Source organism: Rhineura floridana, chromosome 21 (assembly GCF_030035675.1).
Source record: "Rhineura floridana isolate rRhiFlo1 chromosome 21, rRhiFlo1.hap2, whole genome shotgun sequence".
Lineage (NCBI taxonomy): Eukaryota > Metazoa > Chordata > Lepidosauria > Squamata > Rhineuridae > Rhineura > Rhineura floridana.
The window spans coordinates 19,756,923-19,772,404 of NC_084500.1; the positions used below are offsets into that span (position 1 = coordinate 19,756,923).

Sequence of the window (15,482 nt, forward strand, 5' to 3'; positions counted from 1 at the left end):
ACTTTGGAGCTGTAAACTGAAGAAGCTTTTGAAAATTGGGGGGGGGACACTCAGCTTCTCAGGAAAATGGGTTGTGTACCCTTGCTTTGGATTTCAGGGCTTGCAGCCAGCCCTGCCCAGCAAGGCACCTTCTTTTCTTGGCCCTGCTGCTGCTGATCACGGATTAGCCAGGAGGGGCAACAATCTCTGAATAATCCCTCTTGGTTTTCTAATCTGTTCCTGCCTGTGATGGGCAAGGGTGTTCTAGTTGTTTTACATCCAAAGACAATGATCTCTGACACACAGCCAATCAGTAACAGTTTCTCCAGTTGTTTTAACAGCCACAAGGAATGCCCCCCCCTGACCCTCCCCCACTGGTCTTTTCTTAGTTTGGCTGCTGAAATGAAGAAAACTGGCAAGGAAAAACAAGGACTAGATTTTTAAATAAAAGGGCTGGTGTGAGCTCAGTTCCGGAGCTGGAAAGCTGTTGCTGATCTATGCATAATGATAATGTTAATCATAATAATGGTCTAATCCTAAGATTCCAGAGGCAATCTGCTGGGGCCTTGCAGGCTGGAGGAAAAGTGTGGTCTGCTTTATGCCACTGCCAGCCTGGGCCCCCCCGCACAGTTTGGACTCCCAGATCCCATGAATTCCAGCCAGTGTGACCATATGATGCCAGAGCTGATGGGAGTTGTTGTCCAAAACATGTGGAGGGCCCCAGGTTGGCGAAGGCTGCTGTGTTCCCTTCTGCAGGGCTTCCACTAGCCAAGATGGTCTGGCTGTCGCTGAGTAAAAGCCGCCTTGAGTTCCAGTTTGGAAAAAGGGTGGGGTATAAATAAAAATAATAATATGCTGCAGCCGATGCATTTTGTCTTCTGTGGATTTGTGGTTAAATCCAGCCCTGTAAGGCAAAAGCTTGCCGCCTACCATCACTGCATGACCACCTCGCGCCTCTGCTCACGTTGATGTCGCTCTCACATATATTATCATATCGTGTCTGATGCTGAGTCAGTGCCTGGGCTCCATAATGGACTGGAGCAGCCCTCACGGCCCGATGCTCGATCCAGCAAAGACACCGCATATTTCCCAAGGGACAACAGCCATGTTGCTCTTTTGCAGCAAAACGACAGCAGACTCTTATGGCAGCTAAAAGGCTAACTAATGTAGTACAACTTTTTTTAAGTAACTTGTTTGTAATGTTTGTCTTTATTGGTCTTTTAAATCAACATTTTAGGCTATCTGTTGTAAGAGGCTTAGAAGAGGGGTTCCCAAACTGCGGTCCAGGGACCACCCGTGGTCCCTGACTTCATTCAGGTGGGCCATGGCCTGTTTGTGGATTTGTGGTGGAAGACAGGAGACGGCACCTCTCTCGTTTTCAACATTCACCTTGATTTTTAATTGTCACGTTGTTGCTGCTTCGGAGACTCATATTGTACTTGACTGCTTTGCAATTAGAATGGAATGGAAATTGTAATACAATCCAATACAACTGAAGAAACCAAAGAGGCAATATAAAGACAATTGAAAGTCGTACAATGCCTAGGACTGCTACACCAGGCAGAAAAATCATGCAGGGGTCCGCCAAGACCCTTCAGCAATTTTCAGGTGCTCTGCCCAAGAGAAAAAAGTTTGGAACCTGCTGCGTTGAAGGACTGTTGTTGCTACTGCGCCCTATATAAGTTGTGCAAAAGGGTTAGCACTGTGGTGACCTCCAGCGGTTCCTTGGCATCAGTTCTTCCTATCACCCCCGTTGGCCATGCCGAGGGAAGCGGTAGTCCAAAGCATCTGGAGGGTCCCACCTCAGTCCCCTTCTTGGTACCAAAGCGTAGTCTTGGGCCTTCAGAAGGCACTCTCCACACGCTCAGACAGCCACGGCACAGGTACCAAGGAAAGGCAGACACAGGGCTGGGGAATTTACAGCCCTCCAGATATTGTGGGGCTCCAACTCCTGTCAGGCCAGCTGGGGATGATGGGAGTTGGGAGTCCAGCAACATCTGAGGGACTGTTAGCTTTGCCCGTTTCTCTTTCTGTTGCCTCTTGTGGCTTTTAAGTGTGTGCCGCCCTCCGTGCCCTTCAGCTAAAGAGTGGCGTTTAATTGCAGCAAGTCAATAAACAGGTAGAGTGCTGCATGCGCCGGCTTCTTGGCACCGGGGGAGGGGGGTGCTTTACCCATCCAAGAGCAAAGGGCCAGTCAGGCCTCTTCAGAGTCACATAAAGGCTGCAGCAAGAATGATTGGGGCTAAGCAAGGGGGTTTGCCAGAACCATGCCAGGCCCAACCCAGTCGTCTCTCCTACTGCGAGCAGGTGCCCTCCCTTTTGGGGGAGGGGAAGAGTGTCCTTGCAGGTTCCACGGGCCGCCTTTGCGGGAAGCGGGTGCAACTTCTGGAGGGCTCAGCCCACCCCCAAACCATCTTGTTTACAGTGACAAGTCGGGCCCGTGCTGTGGTCCCTCTAAGCATGTGCAGAGTGCTTTTTAAAGCCCCAAGACTTCAAGCTGTGGTACCAAGGAAAGGATGTGCTGTGAGAGGATAGAGAGAGAAAAGCCTATCCTCTCAACTCGGACTGGGCCGCCCATCACCGAGGTGTCGGGCCTGGCTGGCAAAAGAGCCATTTGCTTTCCCCCAGCTGGGTGGGTTTGAAGGGGGGCAGGGAACACAGAGAGAGGTACGTTCAGACCTGGGGTGGGGTGGGCTTGGATGCCCGTGGCCCAGCCGCGGTGGCGAGGGAAAGGGCACTCTGCACGCGTTCAGAGACGCTCCCGTGCTTAGCTCAACCCTTCCGCGCAGCGGAGCCAGGGAGGGTGAAGCTGCCTCCTTGTGTGGCTGCTGGGCGCCGCTCTGGACCCGGCAGGCTGAGTGCGGGATTCCGCCCCCTTCGGCTGGCTCCTCCTCCCGCCTCAGTCACGTAGCTCTGCGGCACCGGCAGCCTCTTTTGCAGCCGAAGCCGCGACGTCCGCACAACCAGTCGCGCCAGCCACGACGCCAGTCGCGCCGGAGGACGGAGGCAGGCCGGTAAGCCAGCCCGGACCGGGGCCTGGGGAGGTGAGGGCGCCCGCGTCTCCTCCCTCCTGGCACTGCCCCCACCCCCAAAGGCGAGCTGCCCCTTTGCTCCACGGGAGGGATGCGCAGTGCCCCCCCGCCAAAGCTCCGCTCCTCGACGGCTCCAGGTTTGAGGGAGCGGACGCGGCGGGGACCCCCCGAATGGCTCACCCCTCTTTCCTCCCCGCGATTCTCTCCCGCCGGCCGGCCTCGGTCGCTGCGGATTCTTCCACGGCGGGAGCGGAATGGCGTGGGGAGACGGTGGGGGCTCCTCGGCCGGAACCCCTCGATGCTGCGTGGCGTCATATGGGAGGCAAGGAAGGTCTTGGGGCGCAAGATTGATCCCCTAAACCGAACATGTTGGAATGGTGGGAGGGAGGAGTGCACTCTGCACGCGCTCAGAGGCACCTAGGCTAGGCGGTAGGGAAAAATATTTTTGAACTAATGTGTGTGATGAGAGTGCCCGACTCTCTCTCTCTGGGTTGTAGCTAAGTAAGCCCTACTCAGAGTAGACCCATTGAAATGAATGGACCTCCGCTAGCTATGTCCATGAAGTTAAATGGGTCTGCTCAGAGGCGCCGGCGGAATTTGGGGCTCCTCTTCTGCCCCGCCGCCCTTTGTAGGCAAAACCTGCTCTGCGCGGGCGTGTTTCGTGCCCCTGGGGTGCCTCCCGGCGTATTTCTCCTGCGGCCCCGAGTCTGGAAAAGCGCCGCTGATGGTTCCTGCCTCTTTCCCAGCCGTTTCTTGGCAGCAGCGGAAGCCTTTCTCGGACGCTGCCAGCATGGCAACCTCGCCTGTTGTTCCTGCCCTGGCTCGAAAGGGCGTCCCTTTGTGCGCCTTGCAGACGGATTGGGGTCAGCTCAATCTCCCCCCCCCCCGGACAGGTGGCGAATGACAGCCTTCCCCCCCTCCCCGCAGCTCTAAAGCCTTTCCTTGCGGCTCAGGTTGCTGGCTTCCTTGAACCCATTAGAAAGCTGGAAGCATCAGGTTTGCCTTGGGGGGGATCAGGCCCCAAAGGGCCCATCCAGCCTAGCACTCTGTTTTCCAGAGTGGCTGTTCTAGGGCTCTGTCTTGGTCCTGAAAATGAGGTCCCAGCAAAGCTCGCCTGAAGCCCCATGCGAGGGCTCCTATCCCTGCCTGGTTTGGGGTCAAAAGGGGGTCATAGTTGCCATGATGGTGTGCCTTAACTCCGACAAATCTTGGTGTCAGGCTCGGGAGGATACTGGGGGGGAGGGCATGAATCCTACTGAGTCACTGGACAGTGGAGCTTGGGGGGGGGGGAGCTAGTGATGCTCCAGAGAACAGAAATACCTTTCCTGGAATGTATCTTGCAGGCTTTGCTTGAGATAGGGAAGGGAAGGGCGAGGGTTAATCCTCATCTGCTGCTGACAATAAGCCCCAAGGGTGGCTATGATGGGGGGGGGAGGGAGTGGCCACCGCACAGGCTGGGGGTGCCAGGAGGCCAGACATGTGTCCGTGGTGTCGCGATGGCTTCCACCGAGACTTTGGCCGCCCAGCTCTGCATTATGCTCTGTCAAATGCTGCCTGGGTTGGCAGGGGTGTGTGTGTGAGGCGCTGTGGTGTCACCCCCACAGAGTGGGTTGAGGTCTGGGATTGATTTGGGCCTCTGGAATTCAGTCCCAGGTGACTGGGAAGGGTGCCCTCAGGCATGTGCAGAGTGTATTCCTCTCACTAATGTGACGCTCCTCAATCTCCTCCTCTTTCCCACATGTATAATTTCTATAGTGAGAGACACCTCTCTCTCTCTCTCTCTCTGTGTGTGTGTGGGGGGGGGGGGGAAGAGACAGGTAAGAGGACAGTTCTTAGGAAGCGTGGGGGAGTGTGGGGGAGTTAGGGGCACTCCTGGTCTCCTCTGCTTCCTTCTGGTGCCTGTTCCCCACAGGACTTAGAAATCTCAAATAGCAATGTTGGGGCTCAGCCCTGGAACGTCTATATTTTTTTAAAAGAGTGCCTCTGGGCTTGGGCAGAGTACCCCCCTCCCTACTATGCAGGTGCATCCATCTGGGACCAGAGGGCAGACTTTTCTCCGTGCATATTATGGGGAAGAGCAGTAGCCCCTGTTTGGCATGCAGAAGGTCCCTGCTTCAGTCCTCGACGGCATCTCCGGGTAGGGCTGGGAATGTGCCCTGCCTGCAGCCCTGAATAGCGGCTGCCAGTCAGTGTAGACAGCACTGAGCTAGATGGGCCAACTGCCTGACTCTGTGCAAGACAGCTTCCTATGAAGGACTAAGATGCACCCTAGCCAGGCAGAGGTAGAAGGTCTACGCACAGGCGCTCGTGCCAGATTTGATGGCGGCCCACATGACGTTGAGATCATGGCAGCAGTGGGTCCCCAGCACCTCTTCAGGTGCCCTGGAAAGTGGGATGACCGTCAGAGAGGGAAGATGCTGCAGCAGGGGAGCACCTTTGCTTCTCCACTGCAGAGAGCACGCAGGCCCAGCACCCTTTCTCCGCTCGCCCCGGGTGTTGATCCTCAGATCACTCAAGGAGTTGGAAGCCTTTCTGGGGGCCCCGGTGCGGTTTGGGCGGCCCACTTGTGGGGGGGGCAGGGCAGGGGGGCTGAGAGCGGCTGCCTCGCGGGTGCAAAGTCAGTCAAGGAGGGAGGGTTCTGTTGACGCATTCCTTGTGCCTGCCTCGGCACCCCTGCAGGAAAAAGCAGCCGAGATGACGCGCCAGTATCCGGCCCTCACCCCGCTGCAGAAGAAGGAGCTCGCAGACATTGCCCAGCAGATCGTGGCCCCGGGCAAGGGCATCCTGGCAGCCGATGAATCCGTGGGTAGGTCTGGCAGGTTTGTCTTTTTGTGAGGGTATCCACAAGAAGGGAGTCGTTTGCCAACCCTGGCGGCAGTTCCCTCTCGAGGGCTTGCTGGCAGAGGAGCAGACTCTTCTCCCAGCAGACACCTGATTTGCATGCAGAAGGTCCCAGGTTCGATCCTCTGCATCTCCAGGTAGGGCTGGGAAAGAGCCGCTGTCAGTCAGCATTGGCAGCACTGCTCCAGATGGACTAGCGGTCTGTATAAGGCAGTCTCCCTGGTTCCTGTTTAAACCAGCCTATTATTCAACATCATGAGGACTAGAATCTTGCTTTATTTTTGTTGGAAGTGGGGCAAGAGCAACTCCTGTTTTGTTCTTTTGTTTATGTTCCAGAAGGGAGACAGAGTTAGGGTCCTCCAGCTGGCTAGGGCTTGACTACCTTTACCTGTGATGCTCTGACTGCCTTCCTTCCCGTTGTTAGACTGATACGTCTTTAGGGAAGCTTATCTGTTCCTCCTCCTTCTGCCCTTTCCCTTCTCTTCTTCAACTGTCAGAGAGAGAGGAGACACCTTTGTCTCTGCTCTCTCTCTCCTGAGCCAGGAGGGCGACTCCCAAGCCTGGGCATTGCGCCTCCAACTTAGTTAGTTAGAACTAGGTATGCCTGTCCTATCTACTGCTACTTATTTCTATAAATAGAGTAGCTTTTCTTATTTTACTAAGTCTTACGTCGCAGTGATCTCAATGCAGGGTAAAAGCCCGCCACTTAGGTAAACGTACACACTGGCACACACACAGCTCAGACCGTTGACAATCTGCTAATACCTACACAAATTTACACAACAATTTTGGGGAAAAGGTCCATAGTGGTAGGACATCTGCTTTGCATGCATTCCCAGCCCTTCCTGGAGATGCCGTTTTGGATTGACTCTGGGACCTTCTGCATGCAAAGCAATGCTCTGCCAGCAAGCTACTACGGCCCTTTCCCCAGATAGCTTTGTGAATCTGTAGCGTTTTCCTAGCCACCGTGCCCCCCCCCGACACACACACTTTGGCAAGTGACGATTGTTCCCATTTTACAGGTGGGAACGGAGGCCAGATGCTGAGCTGTTGTGTCGCTGAACGTTTGCGTGGAAGTCCATTTTGAGCCCTTTCCCTCTCTCCCTTTCTCTTCCGACAGGCAGCATGGCCAAGCGGCTCAACCAGATCGGGGTCGAGAACGCAGAAGAGAACCGGCGCCTCTACCGGCAGATCCTCTTCAGCGCTGACAGCCGGGTGGAGAAGTGCATTGGGGGCGTCATCTTCTTCCACGAGACCATGTACCAGAAGGCGGACGACGGGACGCCCTTCGTCGAGATGGTCAAGGAGAAGGGCATCGTTGTGGGCATCAAGGTGCTCCGGACCGAAGTGGGGCTGTGTGTGTGTGTGGGGAGCCATCAGGGGAAAGAGGAAAGCTCCTTTCCCACCCCCTGCGTCCTGGCAAGATGTTTTCTGGGCAGCTGAGCCTCCCATCCATCATCCTGAGGGCTGCGAAGTGCCTGTGCAGGGCTTTCTCCCAGCCAGAGAAATGTGCTGTTTGAAAAAACCAGCGCCATCCCATGCCTCTAAGACGTGGTGCCCTCCCATTGGCCCCAGCATGGCCACATGATCCTGGGACTGCTGGGCACTGTAGTCCAGCAACATCCAGGGGGCACCAGGTTCCTCGTCCTTCTCCAAAGAAAATTGCCTGATGCAGGCTGGAAGGGAGAGTCGCCTTTCACTGCCTTGGCCTTCCACACCCAGAATCTGCCTATTTTAGGACAAGGTTCCCCACCCTTGGTCTGCGGACCACCAGTGGTGGCGTGAGCTTCATTCACGTCGTCCATGGCGTACTTGTGGGTTTGTGGTCGAAGGCGGAGATGGCACTTCTGCCGCATGAAATATTCTTCTTAATTTTTAATTGGAATGCAATATGAAGAATGGAAAAAGCCATAAATATGCAATTAAAGATCATCCAGCATCTAGTGTAGTGCATTACAATTTGTACAACAGGCAGAATAATTGTTAAGTGGTCCACCAAGACCCTCTGCAATCTTCAAGTGGCCCATGCGGCGTGGGAGAGTTTGGGACCCACTGCTTTAGGACTCACCCTAAAATCTGGCCTGTAATTTGGCTTAACTGCTTTTAATATTATATATTTTAAATTGCTGTAACGCGTCCCAGGACCTTGTGGGGAAGGGCGGGGTAAGAAATCCAATAAATAAATATTAGTAATAAAGAAGAGTAATTGTTATTACAATGACAACAAGCTGGTGTCCTCCCCATCATCCCTTGTAGCCATCAGGGATGATGGGAGATGGAGCCCAGCAACATCCAGAGGGCACCAGGTTGAAGAAGACCGGTCTGTCTCTTGCACCATTCAGTAATATTCACAATCTGTGTCTTTTGTCCCTCTGTTTTCAGGGCAGTTTTGATCCCGTTTGAATTCAGTTTTTCATTGACTGATTGGATCACAACAAGCTGTCCAGAAACACACCTTAAGCACCGTGAAGGCTGGGCCAGTGGGGCACATCCCTGCCAGCCTCAGCCTGCCCCCACTTGCCTTCCTTCCTACGGAACACCTAGTCTAGGGGGTAGCCTTGCCTGCCACCTTCCTCCTCCGCCACCTCAGGGTTGCCCCTTGCAGGACTCAGCAGGGAGAGGATGAGGACCAAACTGGAATGCGTTGTCTCCTCCCATCATTGGCTCTAGCTGCACCCGCTGTTGGGCTCCCTGCCTTCTGTCCCACCAGTCCCAATGGACACCAGCTGCTACTGCTCACGAGTCCTTCCAGGGTGTCCCTGGCCCCCAGCTTCTTGCCCCCGGGGCTGTCTGTGGACTTGTTCTGCAGAGAGCCGTGGTGCTTACAGAGGGGCCGAGGCGCAGAGGGTTGGCCAGGGAGGAAATTGTCAGCAGTGGATACCTTGCTTCTTTCCCAGGTGGACAAGGGTGTTGTGCCGCTGGCCGGGACAGATGGAGAGACCACCACCCAAGGTAGGATCCTCAGGGGACACAAGTCAGTTAAGGAAAGGTTAACTGATCAATCCTTTTCATTTATTTTCATCCTATTAACTTGGGGGTTCCCAAACTGTGGTCTGTGGACCGTCGCCTGTCTGTGGATGTGTGGCTGAAGATGGGAGATGGCACGCCCATTGCGTTCAATGTTCACATTGATTTTTAATTGGATTTTAATTGTTTCTCCTAGTATCTGTTTGTTTGATTTATGAATCGCTTCCCAAAAGGCACCCCAAAGCTGTTTACAATCGAATAACATCGATAAAACAGCTACGTATATAAAAAAACAACTGCATATGTTAAAAGAAACAATTGCAAATATACAAACTTTAGAGCGACGACAGCACATAGAGAAAATAAATTCAAGGCAGATTCAAGGCAATTCAAGGCAATTTAACGCAAGGCAGATACCAGCTGAGATAAAAATGTCCATTTAGAAGGCTTGCTGAAAGAGAAATGTCTTTGGCAGGTGCGGAAAAGACAACAGAGGAGCAGCGGTATAGTGGTAAATTCAGAAGTGCAGGGTCCCTTCATGATAGTTACAGCCACACCTCCTCCTATCCTCCCCCCTTTTTTTGCTGCTGGATTGAGAATTGGATCCTAATTCTTTTCCGACAACAACAGACATCCCTAGGAGCCAAACAGCATGAAAGGGAAGAGTCTTGGCTACTAAGAAGAGTCTTCTCAATGGCTAGCTCACTTCCTTTCACTGATTGGCTCCAATCACCAGGAAAGGACAAGGACACATGTTAGAAGACTCTTCTCAGTGGCTAACACACACCCCTTTCATGACTATTGGCTTGTAGGATGCTGGAGACCTGGGGACTCTGCTGGGACCCTGCTCCCCAAAAAGTAAGGGGTATAAGACCCCCCGCCGAGTCCCTGGACGACTTCACCCTTGCAGAGGAGGCTATTTTATTGTATGACAATTTGAATTCTGTGGAAGGCAATCAAATATAATACATCAGAAGTAAAAGGAGCCATACAAATCCAATTAAAAATCATCTAGCACAGCACTAGAGGGGGAGCGTTCCCAGCCCTTCCTGGAGACTCCGCCATTGGAGACTGAACGTGGGACCTTTTGCATGCCAAGCAGGGGCGCCACCACGGAGTACTGACAGCCCTGTCAAGTACGCCAGCTGAACAGCAGCAAAGGCTTGAGGAAAGAAACCTCTCTGCAGTTTGTGGGCAAGGTGTGGGGTTTGCGCCACCTGCCCCTTTTTGGTGAGGGCTGTGCTTCCTTCCTCCTCCTGCCAGGCCTCGACGGGCTGTCAGAGCGCTGTGCCCAGTACAAGAAGGACGGGGCGGATTTTGCCAAGTGGCGCTGTGTGCTGAAGATCAGTGAGGACACCCCCTCCTCCCTGGCCATCCTGGAGAATGCCAACGTCCTGGCGCGCTACGCCAGCATCTGCCAGCAGGTGAGACACATGTTAGAAGACACATGTTAACCGGCGTCGGCCGGCCTCTGCGGCTTGACTGCCTCGGCCTCATGCCTTGCAGCACGCTCTGAGCGGCAATGGGGCGGATACTCGCCTTACGCAGCCAGCGCGCTGTTGGATTGGGACACCCCAAAGAGGCCTCTCGTGCCTTCACTGCTTGCTTTCGCTCTTTGCTCTAGAATGGCATCGTGCCCATTGTGGAACCAGAGATCTTGCCTGACGGGGACCACGATTTGAAGCGCTGCCAGTATGTGACTGAGAAGGTGAGCGTTGCTGGGATTCAAGTAAGATCAGAGTAGACCCACTGGAATTAACAGGCCTGAGTTACTTGTGTCTGTTCATCTCTCTAGGTCTTCTCTGAGCATGACTAGCATGGGATACAACCCCTGATTTGCGATGGGCGGGCATGTGGGGGTTTATTGGCTGTTGAGCTGCTTCAGGAACTGGAAAGTCTGCTGATGGAGGGTGGGAGGCCTAGAGTGCACACAGGGTGGGAGTGGGGCCACCATCTTGCGTGTCTTTAGTCTCTGGAAAAGGTTTCTATCCTGTGTCCGTTGCAGTTTAGAAACAGACATGGCTTAATCCACACCATGAAGGCCTATTTTGGGATGTGATTTTTTTTAAAAATTCTTAAAGTTTATGGTCTCGTCCAACAAGTTTGGTAAAATGTCAGCAAGGCTGAACTCTGTTGTCATGTAGCAGATAAAACAGTATTAGAAGGACTGGAGTGAAACAAAATGGTTTTGTTAACATTATATGTCTGTGTTCTTTTTTACTGGATATGTTGTAAATAAACAACTTGATCTGCAACGTTAAAGAAACACTTTACAATCGAGTGCTTATGAGTAAGATTAATAAGTGAACATATTTGAACCACAATGGAAAATTGAAAGACACTATTTAAATGTCAAACATTGTAACCATATCATTAAAAAAAAATTACAGAGTCCAAAGCCTGTCCCAGCTGCTCGTAGCCCCTCTACCACATGCCTAGGGCGAGTGCCTGCTTAGAGAATGCAGGGCTTATGTATTGCACTCCAAGGTTATTCTGATTTGGGGAGGAACAATAGTGTTGCTTTAGAGCTGGCTGCATTTTGGGGCTGTGAGTTGGAAGGGGAACTTTTGGACCCTGCCTGGTGCTAACCAAGGAACGGGCAGGATAATGTCTGTGGAAATCTCTGCAGCTGCACCTGTTGGTTTCCAGGTCCTGGCTGCTGTGTACAAGGCACTGAGCGACCACCACATCTATCTGGAAGGGACTCTGCTGAAGCCCAACATGGTGACCCCTGGCCATGCTTGCCCGACCAAGTACAGCCCTGAAGAGATTGCCATGGCCACCGTGACTGCTCTGCGCCGCACGGTGCCACCTGCTGTTCCAGGTACTGCAAGCATGCCCATGCCCACAGCTACTCCGAGAAGCCAGACCTGCTTGCTACAACACAAGATGCCTCTGCCCTAGCTCCCAAGCTCAGTGTGGGAACTCAGGTGGGGATGCCACCAGGTTGTCTTGAAAAACAAAACAGCATGCACGATATTGATGGGTCAGTATATGCTACCTCTGAGTACCAGTTGCAGGGAATCACAAGGGAGAGTTTCTCAGAGTCGGTGTGTGGGGTGTTGCAAGGGGGGTTGAAAACTAGAATCCTGTCCGGCAGTCCTCAGCGCTGATTGCCCAGCCATCACTTTTCCGTCACTTTCTGTCAGGCGTCACTTTCCTGTCTGGCGGGCAGAGCGAGGAGGAGGCCTCCATCAACCTCAACGCCATCAACAACTGCCCGTTGCCCCAGCCGTGGGCTCTGACCTTCTCCTATGGCCGGGCCCTGCAGGCCTCGGCCCTCAACGCCTGGCGGGGCTGGCGGGAGAACGAGGATGCGGCCACGGAGGAGTTTGTGCAGCGTGCCGAGGTAAAAGAGTGTGGGAGGGGGTCTTCCCTCCCCCCACTTCCCCCCAGAGGGTGCTGGGTCGGATGTCCTTTAGAGCAGAGATGGAGAAGCAGATTTCATTGGACTGCCGCTCCCATAACCCCTGACCATTGGCCATGCTAGCTGCTGGGGCTGCTGGGAGTTAAAGTCAAGCAACATCTGGAGGGCCACAGGTTAGCCACCGATGAGCTAAACCTCAGCCCTGATCAGCATGGACAGTGCTTGGGGCTGATGGGAATTGTAGTCCAAAGCATCTGGAGGGCATCAGGTTGGGGAAGGCTGGTATGAACAGTCCTGAGCCATATGGATTGACTTGTTAGAGTTTTTGGTAGACATATATCACTGTGGAGTGCAGAAACATCTGGTCTGTTGAGACTGGAAGTTGAAAGACTAAAGAAACGTCAGGTTTATTACGACAAAGAGGTAAAGTCATAACATGAAGCAGCCATGCGGCCTCCACTCAGGGAGCCATGACTAACTAACTGATAACAAAGACAGGAAGGGGAGGAGCAAAGCCTGCAAAAACAACAAACACTTTAGAGGAGTCAGCAGAGGGAAGAATAGATTGCCTTTTTGACTATTCCCTACCCCTGTTCAGGCCACTTGTAACGTGTTGGGGCTTTACTCCCAACATGGCTCAGGATAAGGCATCCTCCCTCTCTGCTTTCCAGGTCAATGGCCTGGCAGCCCTCGGCAAGTACAAAGGTTCCGGCAACAGTTCTGGTGCAGCTGGGCGGTCTCTGTATGTCGCCAACCATGCCTACTGAGCCCTCCCTGGGCTTGGACCACCCCCACCTGGGCCGGCTTTTAGCCCCCCTGCACTGACAGAAACCTCCCACTCTGCCACCTTCCATACCAGCCATGCCAACTGTACCCAGCTTTTCCTACCGTAGCTGTGACAGGAGCTAAGTAGCCGTGATGGAGTGCCCGGCCCCAGAGGCGACGCATGAGGAGGAAAAAGAGGAGATCGTTCTTGCACAATCCTGCATCTGCGAGGAGTCATCATAACACAGGCCCACCTTGCAGGGTTGTTCTGAGGAATCCTAAGCACATTCAAAAAAACAAGGAAGATTCCAAATAGGATACTTCAGTCTGGGGGGGGGAAGAGAGGGTGTGCGTGGGGGGCAGCCACAGAATGCAGAAGAGGGCTGTGGGGTGAATCCATTGCGTGGGACGGAGAAGGGGAGGGGTCTCCTGTAGGATGTAAAGTTTTGAGGCTGGCAGGAAGTTCCTTGCGAGGGAGAGAACCTTTTGTCATCTCGCCAGCATGCCGCTGCCTGCCCCTGTCTGTCTGCCTGCCCGCCCACCTTTTGCATATTTGGGGTCCCCTTGCCTCTCACCGCACCCCCTCCAATCCACGTGCGGCTCCTGCACTTTGAGGTGATGTCTTGCTTTCCAATGCTGCTCTTGTGGTTGTCCTGCCCCATAGAGTAGCCACCGCAGTGTCGGCATGGGAGGGCCAATTTGCCGATGGGCAGGGAGGCCGTTACCGCACTGTGTGTGTCTGTGCTTGTGCACATGCGTGTGTGTGTTTGAGCGTGTGCCACATGCACCCAAGCAGTCCTTGCAACTAATAAACTGATAGAGGAGTAAAGTGATCTGAGGTGTATTCTGTTTTTCCTCCTTTTGTTGCTTCATCATCTGCAATGCAATTTAAAAAACGTTAACTTCGTGTCATTTTACGTCCCACTTCCACGAAAACCCACTAGGCGTAACAATGACCTCTCTTATTTATTTATTTATTTATTAAATTTATATACCGCCCGACTAGCAATAGCTCTCTGGGCGGTGAACATAAAATACAATAAGATAAAAATACAATAAATAACACAATATAATACAGCATAATACAATCCAAATCAGTGCAGTAACATCTTTATATTTTGATCAATTTAGATTAAAATGCTTCAGAGAATAAGAAGGTTTTAACCTGGCGCCGAAAGGAAAGCAGAGTCGGCGCCAAGTGTACTTCCTCGGGGAGACTATTCCATAGTTCGGGGGCCACCACCTCTCTGGGCCTTCATGCCCTTTTAGTTTTTTTCTTTTTCTTAAGGAAAAAAACCAGCAAACGTGAGAGATGGCATCCCCCAAAGCTTTACGGCCAGGGGGGCGGTGGGGGACCCTTGTCAGCTGAAGGGCCGTATCACCTCCTGGGACATCTCCTGGGGGGCCACATGCAAATGGGGGCAGGGCCAGTCCAAAGTGGGTGGGGCCAGAAGGGAAAAGTGGGTGGAGTGACAGAGGTGCCTCTTGTGTTTGTATATTCCAGCCTGGCAAGACTGAGGAGGGTTGTAGCCAGATGGCGAGCCTTGGAGGGCTGCATTTGGGGCCCAGGCTTGAGGCTCCACACCCTGCTTTATAGGACTGAAAGCTGCGCCCCAAATGTATCCCGAGATTTTTGCCTGGAAAATCCTTCTCCCACAGCCAGAATTCCTACTGATTTGACTAATTGATTATTTATTTTATGTTATTAAATAGGCTAAGGGACAGTGACTGACCCCAGGTCACTCAATAAGCTTCATGGCCCTGCAGGGATTTGAATCCTGGTCTCCCAGGTCTGTCTGACACTAACCACTCCACCGCACAGTGTACACACAATACCATGCATTGTAAGCACCAGTCACTGCACCCTATGACATCCCCTGCCGGAGTCTAAATGCACTACACAGCCAGCCAGCCAGAAAGCGCCTGGCACTGTGGGAAAAATCCAGGGGAGTCCCCTGGAAAGGGTTTGGGTGCCACTGTGGGAGCAGTGACTGCACACTGGTAACGCCTGCACCACTCCCTTAAGTGCTGTCTTTTTTAGGAGGAGGGCAGTGTGATGGGAAACGGGTACCCCGGGTTCGAGTCCCATGCAGTGGAGGTGCACACAAAATATCCACAAGACAAAGCCTGCCTTTGAGGGGATTCTGATGGCAACAATTTTAGGGTGGTGGTGAAACATGAGAAGAGCCCTGCCAGGCCAGGCCAAAGGGGGCCCATCTAGTTCAGCCTGCTGTCCTCACAGTGGCCAACCAGAGGCCCGTTATGGGAAGCTGGCAAGCAGGACCTGAGGGCAGCAGCAACTCTCCCCACCTGTGATGCGCAATGACTGGTACACTGAGGTGCACTGCCTCTGACTGGACAGAGAACAAAGCCACCGTGGCTAGTAGCCATTGATAGCCTACTCCATGAATTTGTCTAGTCCTCTTTTCAAGCCCACCCAAGCTGGTGGCCGTCATTGTCTCTCCTTGGATGTCCCCTCCTTGGGTTCTAGGATTGCTCCCGTTTCTCAATGCACCACGCATGATTTTGAA

General features: G+C 53.1%; 1 protein-coding gene across 3 annotated transcripts; it reads left to right on the forward strand.

Moving 5' to 3' along the window:
• The first annotated feature begins 2,881 nt into the window (after positions 1 to 2,881).
• Positions 2,882 to 13,784, forward strand: ALDOC (aldolase, fructose-bisphosphate C). 3 transcript variants are annotated; one of them, XM_061605055.1, is made up of 9 exons: positions 2,882 to 3,023; positions 5,691 to 5,817; positions 6,973 to 7,184; positions 8,750 to 8,804; positions 10,083 to 10,243; positions 10,444 to 10,527; positions 11,469 to 11,643; positions 11,969 to 12,168; positions 12,858 to 13,784. In XM_061605055.1, the coding sequence occupies exons 2-9, from the start codon at positions 5,706 to 5,708 to the stop codon at positions 12,951 to 12,953; spliced, it is 1,095 nt and encodes a 364-aa protein (XP_061461039.1). In that variant the 5' UTR covers positions 2,882 to 3,023; positions 5,691 to 5,705; the 3' UTR covers positions 12,954 to 13,784. The 3 variants fall into 3 exon arrangements, with proteins under 3 accessions (XP_061461039.1, XP_061461037.1, XP_061461038.1); XM_061605053.1 differs by having other exon boundaries at positions 2,886 to 2,993; XM_061605054.1 differs by having other exon boundaries at positions 2,886 to 2,993; positions 13,080 to 13,784.
• Positions 13,785 to 15,482: the final 1,698 nt, after the last annotated feature.

Coding starts and splice junctions, on each gene's coding strand:
- ALDOC (XM_061605055.1), top strand. CDS start 5,706: ATGACGCGCCAGTATCCGGCCCTCACCCCGCTGCAGAAGAAGGAGCTC. Junction 10,528..11,468: donor GCCAGTATGTGACTGAGAAG/GTGAGCGTTGCT, acceptor GTTGGTTTCCAG/GTCCTGGCTGCTGTGTACAA. Junction 11,644..11,968: donor GGTGCCACCTGCTGTTCCAG/GTACTGCAAGCA, acceptor ACTTTCTGTCAG/GCGTCACTTTCCTGTCTGGC.